General features: G+C 38.8%; 2 protein-coding genes across 3 annotated transcripts in view; both read right to left on the reverse strand.

Moving 5' to 3' along the window:
• Positions 1–2,245: 2,245 nt before the first annotated feature.
• On the reverse strand, positions 2,246–10,161 carry LOC148415887 (multidrug and toxin extrusion protein 1-like). Its single transcript, XM_088427492.1, has 17 exons — positions 10,051–10,161; positions 9,871–9,972; positions 8,618–8,686; positions 8,394–8,542; positions 8,277–8,319; positions 7,234–7,278; positions 7,061–7,158; positions 6,851–6,948; positions 6,477–6,590; positions 5,237–5,304; positions 5,048–5,156; positions 4,903–4,978; positions 4,009–4,078; positions 3,791–3,923; positions 3,621–3,715; positions 3,441–3,539; positions 2,246–2,554 (listed from the first exon to the last, which is right to left on the reverse strand). The coding sequence occupies exons 1-17, from the start codon at positions 10,159–10,161 to the stop codon at positions 2,303–2,305; spliced, it is 1,731 nt and encodes a 576-aa protein (XP_088283618.1). The 3' UTR covers positions 2,246–2,302.
• A 6,554-nt stretch (positions 10,162–16,715) lies between these two features.
• LOC148415888 (membrane-associated phosphatidylinositol transfer protein 3-like) overlaps positions 16,716–21,873 on the reverse strand; it is a 78,649-nt gene continuing 73,491 nt past the window's right edge. For both annotated transcript variants that reach the window (XM_088427841.1, XM_088427840.1), the window contains one exon: positions 16,716–20,303. The gene's annotated coding sequence lies outside the window, so the exon portion shown is untranslated. The remainder of the gene's footprint in view (positions 20,304–21,873) is intronic.

The following is a 21,873-nucleotide window of genomic DNA, read 5'->3' on the forward strand; positions in this document are numbered from 1 at the left end:
CCAGTTACCTTGGTAATGGCGCCTTGTAGCAAACAGCTAGCATCATCCATTCCTCTTCAGAAGACAAATTTGTTGTTCGACCACCTGAAACCACGACAGGCTTGTTCGCTAGCTGTTGTAATTATTTGTCTCTCTGAAGTCCAATAAGATACAATCTGATACAGATGCCATCTTGTCCACTTTTCTCACACGCAATTCCAACTCACGAACTAATCAAACAGAAAAAGACGCCTCTAAATGGAACAGCCCATCATTACTCAAACATATCTAACACTGGGAAGGTGTTGGCAATAGTTTTTTTCGGCGATCTGAGATAAGCTTCTGTTGCAACTGCATTGCCATTAATGCAGATGACTTTTTTTCATTGAGTTGACAGTAACATCCAGAATACACAAATTATCACTTAAAATATTTGAAAGAATTTGTTAACTCCATGCACTGTTGTTTGCATTTTGTCACGGCAAAGTCAATGTCATCCCAAGCGAACATATGAGGAAAGGCCAGCATCAGTATCTTGAATGCATCTATACAGCAGATATTGTATAGAACAGATGAAAAACCAATGCCCATTACAGAAGATGTTAACCGATAGGCTTGGTTTCAGGAGGATATGTAAATATATGATTATATTTCTTTGACAAACTTGTTTTTGCATTGGTTGTGGCGCCTGAAATGGAAAGTGTACCCACCTACGTATGATTTGAAATTATTATCAGATTTTGACAAGGACTTACAAACCTGGTACGTTAGTAAAAAGGGTCACCTGCTGATGCAACATCCTGCATGCACGATTATTTTCATCGCTTCAAAATAAAAGTTCACTGTATATGATTTGCTGTACGAGCTGTCGGGGGAAGTTTCATCATGAAATAATGCTGCATATGGCCTTTTGACTCTGTGTCAATGATCATTTTGAGTAAGCTTGTGTTAGTTGACAGATGTAGCCTCTGGATCATCGGTATCAAACATACGGTCCGTGGGCCAGTTCTGGCCTGCAGGTTTTTTTTTTGTATTACTGATGTTGGAATTTTATTTCTAATTCAACATAAACTCAAGTTAGTAATCTGACTCCAATTTGTGACCTTACCCAACTGCCACTCATCCAACAATTTGCGCGCTCGTTCTGCAATAGAAAGGTATCAGGAAGCCGGCATTTTCACACACGAGTGGATTTATTCCTAACACGCAGATCTAATACAAGCACCTGGGTCTCGGGTCCCTCTCAATACAGCCCTGTACGCCGCTGTTGCCACCAGCAGACGTACTCTCATCCGAGTTGCCCAGCAATGAGTTATACTACACAATATGCAAATGGCACATCCACAAAGGCATCCTGGCATTATTTTATTGGCTATGTGTATACTGCAGTTAACTTTAGCTTGCTTTCATTGGTCTTTCTTCCTTTGCAGAATCGCTTGCTTACTCCTCCTTGTTGGAGTTTTCTTCAAAGTTGTTTTCCACCAGGTACCAAGGTCATCTCGTCCCCGCGACTAGCACCGCTTGCTCTGAAACATACCATTCTTACACTCCCTTGCACCCCATATTGTTTTGTTCACTTTACAGTCTCACATTCTCATACACAGAATGTAGCAACATCTAATGAACTACTTTAAGCTCAAACTCTTATATTCCTTTATTGACAATTCAAATAATACACGATCAGATAAGCAAAAATAAAACGATTCAGAAGCTCGAAAAGAGGAACAAAACAGACATGTTGAAACTAAACAAACAGGCATCCAAAGTAGATAGCGGACCTCTCTACCAAGATTAACTGTCAGTGATTGAAATATGAAGAAGATGATAACAGATCTACATGAAAGTTCATTCTATTTTAATACATTTTACTGTGATATTTGTTAATCGGAGTTGTTGGTTTTTGCTCAAGCCTTGTAAATGCAGTTTGAACCTTGGACTTACTTTGACCTTTGTTCTGGGGACATGGAGGTAAAATAAGCATGCGTACATGCGTGTGCACATATGTATGTATGTATGTGTGTATGTAAGTATGTATGAATGTGCACATGTATGAAAAAAACAATCCTCAAAACTTAGAACAATGCCAAAATGTTTTATTTTGACTCATCAACTTAGTAAAAATGAACTGTTTTCTTAGTTGGTTAGTTCTTTTAGCTCAATACAAGTACATTAAAAAAACAAAGAAACAAACTAAAATCAAACAAGCAAATATGCACTCAAAGTAAGTTTGTAGCTACACACAACAGTGCTGAGAATAGTGATCAAGATTCCGTTTTCTGTGTGACCTGGACGAAAAAGGGTTTGCTGAAATTTCATCTGGTCTTCACCAGTCCAGCATTGTAACAGGTTGCAGGGGGCTGTGAGTGGCATTGATGTCCGAAAGGTTGGCGTGGAGCAGCAGCGGGCTCTCGGGCAGTGGGACCAGAAAGTGCACGCAGGTGCCCACTGCCAAGAGGCCCAGCGCCGTAACCATGGTGATACCTCGGCGGAGAACCAGCTGGGAAACGGAGAGATGTCCCGCCTGGTCCTTGTCATTGTGACGCTGGTCGCTGACGTGCGCGTAGCCCTCCTTTGACTTTATTATTATTAAAACACAGACACAACATATTTAATTCATCTTTTAGTTTGTCAGCTAGCAAGTTCATTACATCATCAGCTCGTCAGTCAGTCGTTGGGTAAGACAATCAATCAGCTATTCACTTAGCTAGTTAGTCAATCAATCAGGACGTTTGTCAACTATTCATATTAGCAGATAGGTAGCAAGATAATCAGTAATGTATTAAGTCAGCCAGTAACTGACAGGGACGGAGCTACAACGTGGCCAGGGGTGGCCATGATCACCCCTTGTCACTCTTTGGCCACTTTTGGGGCCAAATATGCATGCAGTATTCTTAGATCCTTAATTTTGCTCCTGCGTGTTTAAATATACCTTATTTATTTCATGATAAAGAGACACTGTATGTACGCATATAGTACATAACCACCCTTCAGGTCTGTTAATAAGCTAGCTAATCAACAAAATGTTAATATGTTAATTTAGACAGTCAACCAGGCCTTCACTCGGTCCCTTGATTATAGTTAATCAGGCAGCAAGTCAGGTAGTTCAGTTAATTACTCAGAGTTAGCTAACTATAAAAAAAATTCGGTTAGTCATTTAGTCAGCCAATCAAGTTTGTGAGTTGGCTAAACAGCAACCCATGTAATTATCAAGTTAATATGTTCATTTTATTGAGTCAGTAACTCGTCCCTCACTCAGTTGGACGTTCAGTTAGTCAGTTAAATAGTCAGGTAGTTAATAAATTAGATAGTTAGTTGGTCATTCAGGTGGAGATTGCACAAGTTAGTAGGTTGGTAGGTCAGACAGTCAGTTAGCTAATCAGTCAGCAGGGCTGAGTCATACATAGCCATGTAGCTACTGTGTGGTAAATGCGCTACAGTGGGGTAAATAGTGTTTCACTGACTTTGAGCTGGAGTTGTGTCTGCTGTCCGTTTTGGTTACTATCGTCGGCGCTTGCGTTGAGTAACGGCACAGTTGGCTTCGCCTGGGCTCGTTCCAGCGCCTGCAAAGCGACAGCCCGTCAAGATTTATTGGAACGCTTTTTAGTTTTAGTTTCAAAATCAGAGCCACTCATTGATCACACCTCCTCCGTGATGCTCTTCCAGTCAAGTTTGAAGATGACCACGAGGTAGAAGGTGGATTGTATGACCACACAAATGAGGAGCCCCAGCCAGAAACCTGGGCAGTAAAAGCAAGCAAAACACAAAAATGAGCCCGTCCTGTTTACGTCAAAACAAATGAGTAGGTATATACCTAAAACGTTGAGTTTGGCGACAAACATCAGAACGACACCGGCAGAGAGGCCAATGCAGTAGTAGCCAATGAAGTTAGCCACCGCCGCTATTTTTTGCTTTCCAGTTCCCATAAAAATGCCCGCACACACGCCCTGAAGCCAGAAAAAAAATCAATCTTTTATTTCGGGATGCTCTTTCTAAAATCCATTTCTGGATAGATTTAACGTTGTTACACACCACAATGCCATCAAATAACTGTAGGAAGCAGTAAACGTTCATCAAGCGAGACAGCAGACTGATGAGGTTCCTGAAAGGAGGTCATGTTTTAAGGTCAACATCTTTTTGAAATCTTTCTTAATGCCTACTATTGTTTCAAAACTTTAAGATTGTCATTTTTTTTCTTGTATCATTAACCCCCACCCCCACCAGCGTGATGTTACGACAACATGATTGTGAAATTCTGATGAGTTTTTGTGATAAATAAAACTCACACCTCTTCTTTTAAAATAACAGCCTTTTTATCATTTATAATGGCTTACATTACGACTTATTTTTTTCCCAAGTTCTCAATCTGTTCTTTAAAGACTACATTTTTTTTCTCACAATATTTAAAATTTATACTGATAAATTGTAGCTCTCTCTATAAAATGAATATAATTTCTAGTATTGTTCTTATTTTATTCTCAAGTTTCTTTTTTTTTAAACTGCAACTTTTTCTCTAAAAATATGTTTGTCCTCTTATTAAAATAGTTTTATTTTGGAAAATAAAACAATGTTTGTCACATAATATTTTATGAAAATGCTAATTGATTTTATTCTCAAAATATTACTGTTGTTCTTAGAAATGATGACTTAACTCCTTCCTTTAAAATTCACAACTCGTCAAGTCAGTTACATTTTTTGCAAAGTTCTGAAATAATTTTCTTGAATTAATTTTTTACAATACTCCATTTGTTAAAAAAGAATTTTAAGACTTTGTCTTACAAGTATAAATGTCTTACAAGTATGAATCCAATTTCAATAATGCTTATTTATTGCTTACTTACACAGCATTCCATATTTTTCTTTGTAAAATCTTAACTTTATTAATCTTTTGAAATCACCAAGAGTGAGATTAGCTAAGAGACTCACGGATCGGAGGTGAAGAGGCGGCCGATGACAGATTTAGTTGCTGCGAGCACGATGCCTTGAACAACGTTAAAGGCGACTGCAAAAGACGCCACAAAAACATTGCGTAACGCTGACCTGCGATCTGTGAAATCCACAAGTGTCTGACCTGAAAGCGTCAGTGCCACCTTGCAGGTGAGGAGCGCCCCTGTTGTGTCGCCAGCGCCCAGGGCGTTGCCCACACGTGCGCACGCCGCTGCGTGGATGCCAAGCGTCACCTGCCATGTTGAATGAAAAGAACATGGTGGCATTGACTGCTCAACGATACAAAGCGACCTTTGGCACGACATTTATTCACCATGTAGTTTAAGTTTGCCACTGACAACAAGGCATGTTGGACCGCCAGCTCATTTTTACCCAGAATCCCTGCCACACATCAAACAGAAAAGTGCAAAACTGAAAATAGGACATTTTAAACTTAATGAAGAGTGACATCAAATGAAACGGACACAAGGATGAAACGAGCCTTTGAGTATTTTGGGCAGCTCCGTTTAAAAAAATATCAGGCATTTTATTTTTTTATCCGTGTACACGAGAGAAAAAAAATATGTCAAGCAAATCGTAGCAAATATATATATATATATATATATATATATATATATATATATATATATATATATATATATATAAAACACCAAATATATGCATACGAATGCCTGGATGTGCTTTTATTTTGAAGTTGTTCTTGGCAACGCCTTGACTATTTGCTCTACTGCAACTGTTGACTCCGACTCTTGATGCAAACAAAATCATCACATTCAATTGCCAAAAAAATTACTAAATTCCTCTGACATTGACATGCTATTAGTGTACTTGTCAGAAAAGATATGTAAAGAAAATCACAACAGCAATTGCTTATTAATGCTCTGCTTGACACTAAAACTAAGACAACTTTAAAATAAACTTTTGTTTACCAAATAATAAATGGAAAGAAACGCTTTAGTGTGCATTAATTTTGAAGTTGTTTCCCAGCAGCATCTTTCTACTGCAAATGTTGTTCCCAACTCCTCATACAAAGCATCACAACGATGTCCCAATTCACGGCGGAAACAAACCAATTTATTACACTAACACAGACATAGCCATTAGCTAGCAGCACTCGAGGGATCCATGTAGGCTTATATCATGAACATAAATGACTCTGCACACTTTGATAATGACAACTTGACATGTCTGATGAGCCTACCGATCACTTTTCAACAAACCAGACTGACTCAAACCTTCTGCTGCAAATATGTCTCTTAGATTAAAATTTATGAGGAAATCCTTGTCTAAAATCTAATATTACCAGAGAGGAAAGTGGTGTGCTGCTAAGCACTGTTTGCATGTTTAGATTCAAGAAAGAAAAAAAAAAAGAGAAAAAAGTTGGTCATTTATAATTGAGTGGCAATGTGTTTGTGTTTAAAATTGTTTTTCACCCCCCCCCCCCCCAAAAAAAAAAAAAAAAAACACCCGACAACCTTAATTGGACAGTATAGATAAAATTAAAAAGCATGGAAAGTATTCAATCAAATTAAAATTCCGAGTGGCGTTTTTACCAGCAAAGAAGCCTCCAAACTCATAAATCCACCACTCAAAACAGGTCATGAGCGTGCTGGGGATGGCCAATTTCATGAAGGAGCCCCACTCCTGCAGCGACTCCACAGACCAGCCTGCAGGGGGGGCAAGACATACACTTATGGAGACACATGCCATAAACAACTGTCGGAACGCTACTAAAACATCTGCACATCGCTATAATATGCTCCATAAAAATCAATATTTCTTTGCAGCATTCACAGCTTCTAAAATGACTTTTAGAATAGGATAGAATAGGGTGTTTAAATAGCCACTATTGGCTTTTAATGCGTAATCACTGAGGTTATTATTATTATTTTTATCATTACTTTGCATATAAAATATTTGCTATCACCTCCCCATGTTGTTTTATGCAGCTTCTTCCACCAGATGTAAGCAAACAGGAAAGCACAGATGTAGATTTCTGACAAGGTGTTTGCTGCTGCAGATCCACTAAAAGAAAATATCAAAAGCGGCTTATAAAAGAACCCATACAGAATATACATGCATATGTGTATGTGTGTGCGTGCGTGCGTGTGTGAGCAAATCAGTGTGCTGGACTTACTATACTCCGAGATCGAGCACGCTAATAAAGATGTAGTTGGTCAGCAAGTTTACCATGTTTGCTAGGGCGGCAGCATACATCTGCGGTAGTATTATCCCCTTAAATGACCAAAGCACATTACAATGAGAATGAATGGTTTCTACTAAAGTGATGCCTTGAGATACCAGCAGCACCTGATTCTGAAGGTAGGACACCTGCAGGTGATATAGAAACATTGCCTAAAGAAAAGATAGACATTTCTTAGTCACATCTCAAGACAATAAAAGATTGTCAAATTTGCATGCAAAACAACTAATGGCAGGCCAACAATTTGGTCTTCAGAGGGAACTTACCTAACTTGAAGGGGAAGCCAAGACCAATTTTTTTCTGTATATGTTTTATGCATCTCCACTAGTCTAAACATTGCCTTTAGATCATACATACGCCAATGTGTACAAATGTAGGCTGAATGATAAAACATAGGTCTGGAAAATGAAGCTAGAGTTGACATTTTATTACTGATCTGGCCCACCTGAGAACAGAAGGTCTGGATCTGGCCCTGGAGCCAAAATCTTGTGTTTGTGGAATATGAATTCTACCTGTTTTTATCAAAATCATGGGCCGGCTATTTTGTTTCTGACTGTCACTTGAAAATGAGTTCACAGTGGCTCAGGACGCAGATAGCAACCAATTAGGACGCAGCTTGTGAACGTCACATGACCAAACTCAGAAAACAGGTGAGCCATGATTGTAACCTGAGCTCTGAGAAATAGTGATACAATTTTGAGTCAACTGTAAGAGGCAAAAGGGCAGCCTCATGAGAAGGATAAAAAACAAGTAGCTACACATAAATATGGAGGCTGCTAGCATGCTGCTTGGTGGCTGAAAAAAAATAGGGTTCAATGTCTTGCTCAAGGACACTTTATGAGTGCGCTAGGCTCGATAATCGAAACCACAATCTTCCATTTGGTATATATATATATATATATATATATATATATATATATATATATATATATATATATATATATATATATATATATATATATATATATATATATATATATATATATATATATATATATATATATATATAGTGTATACATATATCATAATGCCATGTTTAGATTAGTGAGGGGTGCAGAAAAAATGTTGGGGTTGACTTCCACTTGAAGCCAATACTTCTTATGGCTATCATCACATCACAATAAATGCGGCAACACTGAAAATAACTTACAGGTATTGCAGGGAAGTATGCCGTTATATACAACTGGGCGATTCTGAAAACACAAAAATCAGCATGAGGACCGATATGCTGGCATGATCGTGCGAGCCATGCGGTGGCATTAGCTACCGGGCGACCTCGGGGTCCTGGCCCATGAGCAGCAGGAGGCTCTGGGCGTTGAGCAGCAGACCAAGGCAGGGCAGACAGAACAACAGCAGGATAATGACGCCTCGCTGCAGGATCACGCCCACACGTAGCAGGTTCCTCCCACCAAAGGTCTGTGGCATGTTGGCTTCATTTAACGTTCACGCTTGGGTGCGAGGGGAGTCAGTGCATAACATAATTTCCCAGACCTGAGCGACCAAAGTGTCAAGTGCAAAGCCCAAACCCAGGCCTGTTGCCGCCGTGGTCACGTTGATGGTCTACAAAAGAAAGACAAACAGCAGTTGATTAAACCTGGCCAGAGTCACGTCGCACTACAACGTTGCCCGTTGATTAAATCACAATTTTATTCAACAGAACGCATCTAATTTTAATGAAAGAATGTAACGCCAGCGAAAAGCTAGTTTTTTACTTTGATGATTAAAACTAAAGGACAATATATTGTCAGTCATTACCCCCAAAGAAAAACACATGTCCGATGAAATCTATCAAAAATAGAAGGATTTTTTTGGAATTGTCAAAAGCAAACCCAAAAAACAAAGGTTAGAAAAGCATGTTTGTACAAAACAATAGTGTTCAGTGGAGAGCATTTTTTCATTGATGATTTAGAGTGATTAATACAATAGTGTTCAATGGAGAGCATTCTTTGATTGATGATTTAGAGTGATTAAAAAAAAAAAAACCTCCTCCCAAACATACTCTATTTTTACAGTTTTAAATGCATAACAATACAGGATTAGAGTATTCTCTACATTCTTACAGATTCTTACAGTCTAAAGAAAAGTACGTACTTGCCTCATCTTTGATGAATATCAAATCCATCCCAAAACCGTTTGTTGTTTGTTGTCCAAAAAGCGTGACAGTATTCCAAAAAATGATTTCTGAGTAGTTGTTTGTAAGACATGTTTTAAAAAAATGACAAAACAATGTAATCGATAGAAAGTGCATATCTCTAATGAAAAACACGCATCTTAAAAAATCCATCAAGCAAAAAAATTGTCTTTAAATGGTAAATGGACTTTCATGCAACAATGAATCTATTAAAGAAAAAAAAACATTCCTCCAGAAAAAAAAAAAATATAAATAAAACATTGATGTTTGATGAAAAGAAATCAAAAGCATGGACACAACCAGTCAAAAACGTGAACATGGTCCGCGTGTGACAGAGAGGCCAAAATTTTGAATAGCGACATTATTCAGAATGAATTTGCATTAAAAATGTGCAAACAATCAACAAACAATCTTGTAAGAGCAGCATTTATGTCCAAGCTTACCATTTTGCAAAACAAGTACTCTTAAGTTTTTTCAGTTGTTTGTTTGGGGACAAAAACAAGTGGAGATACACACTTTTCAATGCACAACGTCAGTATGCCCCATCGGGATAAAACGTGAAAAAAAGCCTGCATGTAATCGCCTCGCACAGCCACTAGGGGCAACTACTTACAGCAGACGCTAATCCGTATCCGGCCATCACCTCGTTGGCCAGTCGTCCGGAGAACATGGTCACCACGAACGGAAGCAGATAACCGAGGATTCGAGCCAGCAACTGGGAAGACAATCGGATGATGAGGCGTCCCCCGATGCATTGCAAAAAAAAAAAAAAAAAAAAAGCCGGCATGCTTACCAGGGGCCCCATCATCCTCAGGAGGTGGTAGATTTCCTCCCTGAGGGGCCGGGGAAGATTGCTGCGCAACCAACTGCAGCAGAACATCTTGTCACTGCTGGCCTTCTCCATGTTTGTGTCCAGAGCGTGCGTCTCGCTCTCAAGTGCCACCTGTATGGCACTCTGTCACCGTGATCGCCTCTTGTTATGCAAACCTTAATGGTTACTAATTAATCCCCCTGGAGGACAGGCAGTTAGTTGCCGCGCTAACCTCAGGAAGCGGTCAGACAATCTTGATTTTGACGCACTTCATTGGCCATTCTAGTCTGCTGCTCTTGGCCATCCCATATAAAACTGAATAAAACGTTACATTTATATCAACTTAATATGAATATAACCATACAAGAGATTGCTAATCATAGAACAATTATCTGGGTTTTCAGATAGTATAAGAATTCCCTTTCTTTTATTTTATGTACATGATATAAAGTTATAGTGTTAAAAATGGTCCTGGTCATTAATTTCAATGATTTAAAGCAGTGGTTTTCAGTTGGGGGAATCTGAAGGCACTCCAGGGGTTATGTGAGATTTTAAAGGGGACGTCAACACAAAAATTTTCTTTGCAAATATGTTCGTTGCACCCCTGCATGTCATTCTGATAAATGTTGTGATTGTGCAATATGAATGAAGCAGCAAAATCCACCTGTTTTTAACGATATTAGGAGGGTGGCCATTTTGCCACTTGCTGGCTACTGAAAATGACATTTACATTAAAATAAAGCATCATCCGTCATAGACTTGTTAAAGCGCGGTGTTCTAAAGTTTATTTTGGCAAAGACCTTAGCTTGGGCATGCTACATTAACATCTGGGTGCTTTGCATTGATGTGGTAGGCTAAACTTGTGGTACTTCTATAGCGAGCAAGCTCCCCACAGAGTATGCATATTGTCAGTCTACCTTTATCAAAGGTGCCCTCAGGGTGTTTTTTTTTTTTTTTAAGTTAAACTTGCCATCCATTGGACCGACACCTCTCACATACGCTTCCATTTTCATGTCTTCCTTCTACTTAACTTACCCTCCCATCCACAACAGAAGCTTATAAGGTTATGCCAAGAACAATAACGGCCAATCAGTGTCTACCTCAGGCTGTGATTGAATTTGTTTTCCAACCCCCACCAATTCAAGAAAACGAATCTGATGATGAAAAATTAGATGATCCTGATTTAAAAAAACATAAATCTTCAACTATGACTGTAATTAATTGATCACAATGAATCTGTTAACATGCACCAAGTATAGGTAGAAAATTGTGACTGATTATAATCAGGCCTTCTTTTCTACCTGACAGAATACAATGATATTGTGAAGATTAAATATTGCAAGAATTAAAAGAACAATTTTTAAAGAACACAGTGAAGTTGGTGCTGTGATCCAAATTCCAGAAAGTTCCTCCCAGCAATTTATCACTAACTAAAATGTTTCTATTGAGCCACATACTAGTTTAACTTCTGTTTTTGGTTAGCAACAGAGTTTGCAGTTCAACCCTTTGTGTGAATGCAAGAGATGAATAACTTGTTTTCTAAGAAGAAAAATGACTTTAAGAAGGTAGTCTGTTTTCTTGCAGTGATTATTTGGGCTATGGCATTTACCAGCGGGGCAGCCGGTATTTGAGGAAAAGTGCAACAAAGAGCTTGCCCTCATTCAAACTCCCAGGAATAGCCATACCCATTCTTTGCTGACGGTGTTACGGATTTCCCTAGCAGCCACTCTGAAGCGAAACCTGCGTTATTTACAGATGGATAAATGCATGTGGCAGAAGTGAAGCAGTCACCATCAAGTGTCAGCGACCCATCATGGCCTGCCTACTCCCAAACAGAGAAACATCTTTTCCACATCTGGCGTATTGATGACGAGGATGCACTCCACTTGGCATCTGGCTTTGCCGCCGCATATGCAATCTGCAGCCGGCCGCGGCTTCTGGGATTATTATTTTCCTCACAGGTGGCTGTGAAATGCACAAAATGATTTCCATGCGTGACCGAGTGCTGTCTCCCGTCTCGTCTGATTGGCTCTTGTTGAGATGCGCTCCAAAGGGCCTTGAAGCCCTCCTCCAGTGAAATCTCATTTTCACTGGATGGGCATAAATGTGTAGCGGTGCGTGATGGAGGACGTCATTTCAGCCGTCAGCCCGATATCAAGTAAATAACAAGTAAAGGGTCCAAATATGGAGCCCCGCTGTCTCCATGGCAACAGAGACACCGTAAGGTGGAGGATCTGTAATGTGTATTGGCAACACTGTAATTCAAGAAAAACATCTTAGAAAACAAAGTTTTACAAACAGGTGATGACTGGTCCCCACCTCAGCCTCACCGGCTTGTACGCGAATTGTCCGCAGATGATGTCAAGGAGTCATGTGATCCGGCAACCTTTCCAAAACATGACATCGTAGTGGCAGCGCCATGAGACGTCTTCATATTCAACCCTTATTGTAGTTTAAGTGGGTAGCATATCTTTGGACAAGCTGAGGTTTACGCGAAGATCACCAAAGTTGAAAATTGAAGTAATATAGTACGATTTAAAGGCCCTCTTATGTTTGCTGAAGGAATTATTTGAAGTAAGTAACTCATTTGCGAACTAACTAACTAACTAACTAACTAACATATTTTTCGGACTTTTCATCATGATGTGAACCCTGCGGGTTATCTGCTGGTTTTTCCCACCGGCGAAGCAAATGTGTGTTCAAGGAGTCGGTTTATGGAGCAACTCTGAAATAGAACTGAAAAGATGTGATTCAATGGCTGCGCGCAAAAAGAGTTTTAAAATATAATATTAAAAATATAAAAATAAGGTCTAAATCGAATAAGATCTTGTATAAAAGTTTGTGATGTGTACATTTGATATACAGTATACAGTATATATGGTTGTATTTATAAATGTATGCTTGTTTAATTATTTATTTGCAGTGTGTGCAACAATCACTGAAATAATCTATCATGTAAACAACGGGAGACAGAATGCAATTAAAGTATTGATTTCGAGTTTGAACTGCGATTTAACTGCAGTATTCTGTTGGTAATAACCGTCCATCCATTTTCTAGAAATATAATGTATCAAATAATCCGGTATTTGGATTTAAAAAAAACAAACTAACTATGCTACTTAAAGAACAATTATGAATACAGGAAACAATAAAACGCATTTTTGATTTTTGCTGGCTAAAACAACACATTTGAGTAAGACTGGTTCGTAACTGTGACGCGAATAATTCACGTCCATTAAACGTCGCCTCTCGGCAGATTGTGGGGCAGTTGAGTGCTACTAGCTGCTAATGAGTTTAGCATCTAGTGCTGCTAGCCACTAACATCGCAGCCGCCATAAATGGCAGGTAACAGGAGCGCTCTAATACAGTTCTAATTCATCTAATACAGTGTTAGTGTAATTTTTTTAAGCATTCTCAAAGGGTCAACAGATTTTTTTGTGCATGTTCTCTGCATGCACAGCAGCTTTCATAAATGCACGGGTATGAATAACAAAGAAAAAAATGTATTCTTAATTATAGTTTTATCCCAGTTGCAGCTGATATTTATTGATTGCTTTATTTTGCAGGTCATGCAATGTCTTGCGATCGATGGGTGGCACGCAATTGACACACGAAGCACCACTGATGTACATAGTAAGATGTGTTACTTAATCGGACATGGGATTTAAGCAAGGACGGCTAATTGACGAAATACATGAACTAATGCGTTACAGTAAATGAATGTCATTCATGTTATTGTCTGATAACAAGAGCAATGCCAACAGCCCTTAAGATAATAAAAGTGAGAATAATAAGAAGCCCAGAAACACCCAATCAGTGCAAAGTGAGTGACGCTGAGTGGAGCTGACACCTTTGCTCAGCGCAAAATGACAAGTCCACTGGCGGCATTTTGTCTTCGACGAGCATAGAGTGTGACAAGCCCAGGGACCTCCTGGCTTTAAATCAATTAATAAATGCCACAAGGCTGCCATGGGCACACGGCAGCTCCGCCCATTTGGATCTGTCACTTGTCATTTGCGAGCAAGCCTTTGTCAGGTAAAAAGGTGGATCATTTAACCTACAAAAGGCATTTTGTGCCTTTTTGCATAATTACACAAAAGAAATGACAAAAATCTGGAACTAAAAATGAGCGTGCTCTACCCCACGTTCACGTGAACAAATTCTATCCATCATGTTAACGTTTGAATCCGGCTATCATTTCGCCAACACATCGTGCTACTACCATTCAAAGCATGCAGAAAAATCGTACACTTCTAAAACAATAAGAAAGGGTTGAAATAATCAAAAATACAATCAACTCATTCAATCCCAAAGACATATTTATATGTTTTGGCTGAGACCAGACATTCAATTCCATGTAATTATTTACAATAGTATTCTTTCTTCAAAATATTAGATAAATAAGTTTTTATTATTATCATTATTATTATTATTATTATATACTGTCAGACGTTAAAATAAAGGGGTATCTGAAAATAGCTGCAAGTGAATAAGTTAACATTTTACACGTAACCTACAAGATCATTTGAAAATGTCATTCAGTCCTTAATATTAACATTTAAATTTGGACTGATTTCATTTTTTTTTTTGCAAGATTTCCTTGCAATACAGCCTTTGCATCTTCTTTTTCGCTATGAATCATTTCAAGAACTACAGGTGAAAAACGCTCAAATATAATACTTAATGCACAATTAGTGTAGTATAGTAGTATAGTAATAAAATATGATAATTCTGTGTGTTAGATTTCAGTTTTTTCCTTTATTGCCTTTATTTTATAATTGTTCTATTACGCTTTACCTTTCAAAGCATGCAGCAACACATCACACCTTTGATTGCTTGTCACTGTAAAAGGCCTTGGGACGATGCCAGTGCAAGGTCCATGGCTAACATTTAGGAGTTCACATTTAATTTCCTCGATTAAAAATAATGCCAGGAAATGGCAACGACAACTGCAGACAATGAGCCAAGGAGCCCAAAAACGAGTACTGCAAAAGAGACAATTTCACAAACAAATACTGTATACAATGCCTCCTGTTTAGTTTTAATATTTTCATTTATGTTTTATGGCTGATATATCAAATCTGACCAAACAGCTAATGGAATTATAAGATAATGAACCAAAAACGTTTTCAGGCTGGTGACTAAATACGCTTTAATTCAAGAACACCTAAGCGCTGCAAAAGATATATAAGAGTAGTCGTCACCAGTTGATACGAGCCAGTCTGATGTTTCTGGACCTCAGGTGATGCAATCAAGCACAGAGTCATTGTGCTGAAACGTAACCATCAGATATCATACAATGGTAATAACCAGCCTTAAAAAATAAATAAATAAAAGAGAGGCAGGGACATTATGATTGCTTGGGCTAGACAGTTCCTTAGGTAGGAACACAATACATGCATACATATTACATTGTGGAAAAGTATGCAGTTACATCATCCGGTTGCATACAGTTTCCTGAGCCCCTTATCTGCAAAGCATTCTTCAATCAAAGTTCCGTTCAACTTTGACGCACTCACACTCGTATCTTCAAAGAAAGTCGGTGCTTTTTACAGGTTCTCAAATAATAATTGACAAAACTGGGTGTTATCAAGCTGCCGAGGTGTTCATCCGAGCTTGCTCGGCAGAATTGACTTTGGCTTTGTATACGAAGACGGGAAAAATACACAATCCAAGAAAGTAGACCCCGTATACAAACACATCTTTCGTAAAGCCAAAGAACAGAGGAAAAAGTCACATGGCGTGCAGTTAAATATTAATGTTTTGTTTACATGTTAGATTATTCATCTCATTACAGGGAACTTTTCATCTTGCTGCCCTTGGCAGATAGCACTGGATATAAAAAGTCTACATGCCTCTTTTCAACTGCCACACACATTATATATTTGTGTGTATTTGTCAGACTTTACTGTAATTTAGAGCAGCGGTTGCCTTACAATGAGCTTGACTCCTCGTTACAACTTCTTTACCCCAATTTACCGCCGTCGCATTACCTAGCTACCAACATCAATCATAACAGCACTTGAAAAATCATATTCTATCGCAGACAAAGGATACAAAGAAACCGCTCGTCAGTTGCGCAGTCATTGTATGATACGGCATGATAAGGCGTATGGTGCATTCGAATACAGTTGGATATTTTAAAGATAGACAGAAAAAAGGCCATCTACCATTACAGTGGTGACAATGGTCTACTAGATGGTCGTTATTATTAAATCACAAGTTTTGTTCTTGTTTAATAATTCACAGAAAGTTGACAGAGGGTCTGAGCACAGCTGGACAAAAGTATAGGAACACCAGTAGGAAATGTGCACACTGCACACGCTTGCTTGTTCACACTTGATCCATGCAATTCCTCTTGGTGAGTGATAGACCCTTTTGTTTGCTTTTTGTTTTTCTTAAATATTTTACTTTATTGTTTGGGGATTTGGCCTTTAAACACATTGAGCATTGTGGAGTCACTAACAATGATTGAGCTTGAAGGTTTTGCATTAACAAGGGTTAGGGTTAAATATATATATATATATATATATATATATATATATATATATATATATATATATATATATATATATATATATATATATATATATATATATATATATATATATATATATATATGTGGTTTTGAAAAAAAAACTTCAATATCTCTTTGAAAGTTCTTTATTTTTACAATATCAAACACAGCAAACACACAAAGACGTTCACCATCACACCAATTTTCTGTACAAAACAAACTCAATTCTTGCACAAAGAAAGTGTCAGTTAGAGATGGTGGGTGGGACTAACTTCATATTGCATCTTTTGTGCATGAATAATATTTGTAAATACAGCACAGTGTACACTCAGTGGCCACAGCATTTGGTACACTAGCACAATGCAATGAATGATTTTATTTGTTTTTTATTTATTTTATTTTTTTACTATTACAATAACTATGTTATCATTAAATTGTCAAGTGTACCTAATAAAGTGTCCAGCATGAATAACAAGGTCTTCAGACTGACACAGTCAAGATTTTACAATTAAAAAAAATTTCTTTAAAGGGACAGTGTGTAAAATTTAGATCGCTTTACATTAAAATGGTATACATTAAATGATTGTAAATTTCAAACACTTGCAAATGAATATGTTCTTAATGACCAACAGTATATTTTAAATATAATCATAGGTCTAGTTATCATATATTACATGGCGGGTGGCACTACTCTGGAGGCGGCCATGTTTGTTATAGCTATGGACAGTGGGAAATGCAGCACCTCCGGCTGTCTAATGAAAAACGGTCTAAATCTTACACACTATCCCTTTCAGCAATAATTAAAGCACTCAAACCTACCACGTTTGATTTTTTTCACCACAAAAGTATTTACACTGAATAGCCAACAGGCAGTAAACCGGACACCAGCAAATTAAACCCACCATTTAATCTTATGACTGTTGTTATATTTTGCCATGTTTTGATTTTTTGAATTGCTTGTAGTCACAATTTGTACACTTCATTACAATCATTTAAACATTAGTGCAGACGCAACACTAATTGATGCAATTAGACTCCAGGGAGTCTTACACACACACTAACTAAAGACATAATTATTAACACTAACAGCATGTACAGGAGGGGAAAGTAGATGCAAATTGTTGCCTCCTGTTCTACTCTTTTCACCCCCAATTTTTTTTTTCTTCCAAATTCACATGAAACACATCACAAGCTGCTCACTCGAAACCTCAAAGCTATAAAAAGACCAGCAACACACACACACACACACACACACACACACACACACCCTCTCTCTCTCTCTTACACACACACACACACACAATCACAAAATGTCAACTAGAAAACACACTTTGCACAGCAGTGTAAATACTTTGGTTAAAAAAAATGACAACATATGAGTTAAGGCAACAAAAAAAATGCAACAACTTGAGCCTGTTCCGAGGCCCCGAAAGATGATGAAAATATTTTTTCGTCTATTTACAGTATTTGCTCATAGAAAAATAAGTTTGCACACAGTGGTCACACATGAGACAAACGCAATCGGTTCGACTAACTCCACACCTGTGAAGAGCTACATAGCTATGACAAAAACTGGGAAAAAAAATGCAGCAGGAATTGCATGGAAATGCTGAGACAAAGAAATGGAAAAGTGCACAAAGATTGGTACTGAAAATGATTCATGGCAGCCAATCAACTTTGGGACTTCAGAAACAGACACCCGCTCGCTACAGTACGTGATGTGCATTCCGCAGAAGTGAAAGAACTGGAAACAACTACAAGTGGAAATTGTATTTGAAATTGTAGAAATATCACTTTCACTTAGCGAAACATTTGAACCCCTCCAATTATTGGTCAAATTCAAAAAAAAGTTTTTTTTTCCAAATCCATTTTGTCTCTCAGCATTCACACAACCAACCAAGTCAGTTAGACTTTGTATCATTTTCAATTGTTTTTCATTTGTATAGATTAGTTGCCATATTTCTTCTTTCTTTCGGCCATCTTCCGACAAAGACCGCTAATGCTAAAAAAAGGCTAAAAATGTAATGTGCTTCTCTAAAGTGTTACACACCACCACCTGTTTCTCCTTCAGCCATTTTCTAAGGCAAATTAGCCTAGCTTGTTTTATAATAAACAATGCTAAGGCTAGCGCTCATATCTGTGCTTGCTGCAAGATAGAAGGGTGATCAATCACTGATAAGCAGTCTTTGCTTTCTTGTAATTTATGACTTGAACTGACTCTCCATCCATTTTAATGCAGGTTATTTTTACAATGGTCGTGGGTGAGATGAAGCTGACCACAGACAAGAGGCCGATCGCTGAGAATCGTGGCGACAATTATTCAAATTCACAGCAAACGACAATTTTTTTCGCGCATTTTTAGAATGTATTTTTAGAATGAGGTCCCCAGAGGAAAAAATATTAAGCAAAAACGTTTGAAAAATAATTTCTGAAAAACAACACACATAAACAAAACGGACAGAAAAATACTTTCTTTAAAAAAAACTGTCAAAAAATGTATTAATATACAACAAAGAATAAAAATTACAATCCACCCTAATTTTAATAAAATGCCTCGTTTAATACATCTGTGTGGCGCAGTTTTTGTATATTCATCATGGCAACAAAAACTAGAGTTCAATTGAAGAACTAGTTTTCTTTAGGGTTGGACAGAATAGATTTTTTTATCCCATTTTTTGGTAAAAAAAAAAAAAAAAAAAGATTAAATGAACAGCAAAATAGCATTTGTTTCCTCCCAATGCATTTTAGTAGGTGTCAATGTGGAGTGTCACTATTCACATGTCAGCCCGGTACCTATTCTCCACGAGTAGCAGGAGTCAACAGGAAATATATTGTTAGCAAGAAGTTGATGAAATCATATCAACCTCTTAATATTATCCATTAATGTGTCCATTAATGTAATAACTGTATGTCATTGCACAGTAACACACACAAAACAAATGAAAACCAAACAAAAACATCTGCCAAAAAAAAGAAAATATTTAGGCCAAAAGAAAGATTAATAACACCAAACCATCCATTCATGTCTGGTTGTGCTTGCCTTATTCGTAAATGGCACATATAGACAAACAACCATTGAACGGAAAGATAAGTCTTCAAGGAAGCTAACATTTTCGGAATTTTTTAGGAATGTTAGAGGAAGCCGGAGGGAGAACAAGTAAACCTCCGTGTAGTAAGCTTCAAGCATGGACTCAAACCTCCAACCTCAGAACTGCGAGGCAGACACGGGAGCCACGTTTCCACTGTGCTGCCGTGAAATGAACAAATACAAAACATAACCTGCTGGTCTACTAAAGCTGAATAATCAGTGACTGCATCGGACTTTGGTAGTGCAACCTTTAAGGGCGGAGCCAAGAACAGCGTTCAGCAAGGTTGTGGGCCAAAAAGTGCTTCTGTGTCCATCAGACCAATCGGGGATGTTTGCCAAGTTTGTTTCCTCCTGTGCTGAAAAATTTTCCACCTCAACAGACGCTGAACATCTGCTGAGTTGAGGCAAAAGTCAAGACAAAAGTGAGGCTTCACTCGCCGAAAAAGGGAGGGGGGAGGAGGGGCAGGGCGGCATGAAGCTGCGTATATGAGCGAGAGTTAATGAAGTCTGTCACATCGGCGGCAAAGTTGTGATTAATGTGCGTGGCTGCGTCAGCTTTATTTGCTTCCGCAGGCTCTGGCCACCGCGCCGCCGTCGCCCGTGATCGCGTTGCAGTCGTCGTCCCCGTACCTGGAACCAAGAGGATCAGCTCTTACCTTATCATGAGCACATTTACATTCTGGCGCCCTCCGGAGTCGCCCACGATAAAATTTCTCGCTCAGTTTAACTACAGGACTTTTTTCCCCTTTCACTTAGTCGGCACTTAGTCCATCCGTTATCGTCCGCTAATCCAGGGTCGGGTCGCGGCAGCCTCAGCAGGGAAGCCTGGACTTCCTTCTCCCCGGCCACTTCGTCCAGCTCCTCGGGGAGGACCCGCAAGCCAGCCGAGAGAGATAGTCCCTCCAGCGTGTCCCGGGTCTTTCCCGGGGCCTCCTCCCGTTGGGACATGCCCGGAACACCTCATCGGGGAGGCGTCCGAGTGGCATCCTAACCAGATGCCCGAACCACCTCAACTGGCTCCTCTCAACGTGGTGGAGCAAGGGCTTGAGCCCCTCCCAGATGACCGAGCTTCTCACCCTATCTCTAAGAGAGAGCACGGACACCCTGCGGAGGAAAGTCCTTTCGGCTGCTTATATCCGGGATCTTGTTCTTTCGGTCACAACCCACAACTCGTGACCACAGGTGAGGGAAGGAACGTAAACCGACCGGTAAATAGAGAGCTTCTCCTTTCGGCTCAGTTCTTTCATAACCACGACAGACCCGCACAGAGTCCGCACTACAGCAGATACTGCACCGATCCGCCTGTCGATCTCCCGTTCCATCCTGCCCTTACTTTCTGTTCTTTGGGGAGCAATTGCTTCTTGAGGCTTTTTTGTCAGTTAGGATGACTAATAATGTGGCTTTGGGGGTCCATTTTCTGTCTTTTAAATTCAACTTTTTGGGATGCATCCTACAGGGTTCCCTTTTGAACCCCACGTTACATATTGTTTTATAGTTAAAAAAGATACAAAAAATGGTCCAAAAGTGGCCAAGGCTATATAAAACTTGTAAGGCTACATACAGTATGTGACCGATTGTCAACAGCCCACTGTTGTACAGAAAGCCATTTCAAGAAATAAATAATAGTTGCAGTAGTAGTAGTACACAAGGGATGGGCAATTTAAAGCACTTTCCACATACTGTCAATGGTTCTGGTGCACTTAAAAAAATTGATGATGATTCTGTTTTTTTGTATGTTTTCTTTGGTAAATTGATGTTTCTGTTTTTTTTTCTTTTTTGGCTCGCAGGATGTTATAAGGCATGGAATGCTTTTTTTTGTCACAACGTCACTCTATTGATGTGGGACAAATCTCTTGATAATCTCTTGACATCTCATTTGTGACGGGGTCTTGCTCACTGTTAACCGTAGTTTGGTTTAGTATGGTAAGTTGTGTTGAAATTAAATTGCAATTAACATGAGGGTGTGACTCTCCAATGCCACCAAATCAAACATGACGATTCATCACTGACGATTCTGAATGGATGAGAAGGTGAAAGTGATGTCTGCCTTCTAGTGGTCAAAAGTGTTAAGACAACATAAAATCTGTCCGGTGTGGAAGTGGGTGTGTGTTTTTTTTTTTTGGTACTCAACTCTGACCTTGAGGATATTGACCGGGGAACAATCCGCTGGACCCATGAAAGTACAGGTTTAGCGCCTTTA

Source organism: Hippichthys cyanospilos, chromosome 11, assembly GCF_059441005.1.
Source record: "Hippichthys cyanospilos isolate Australia breed blue-spotted pipefish chromosome 11, RoL_Hcya_1.0, whole genome shotgun sequence".
Lineage (NCBI taxonomy): Eukaryota > Metazoa > Chordata > Actinopteri > Syngnathiformes > Syngnathidae > Hippichthys > Hippichthys cyanospilos.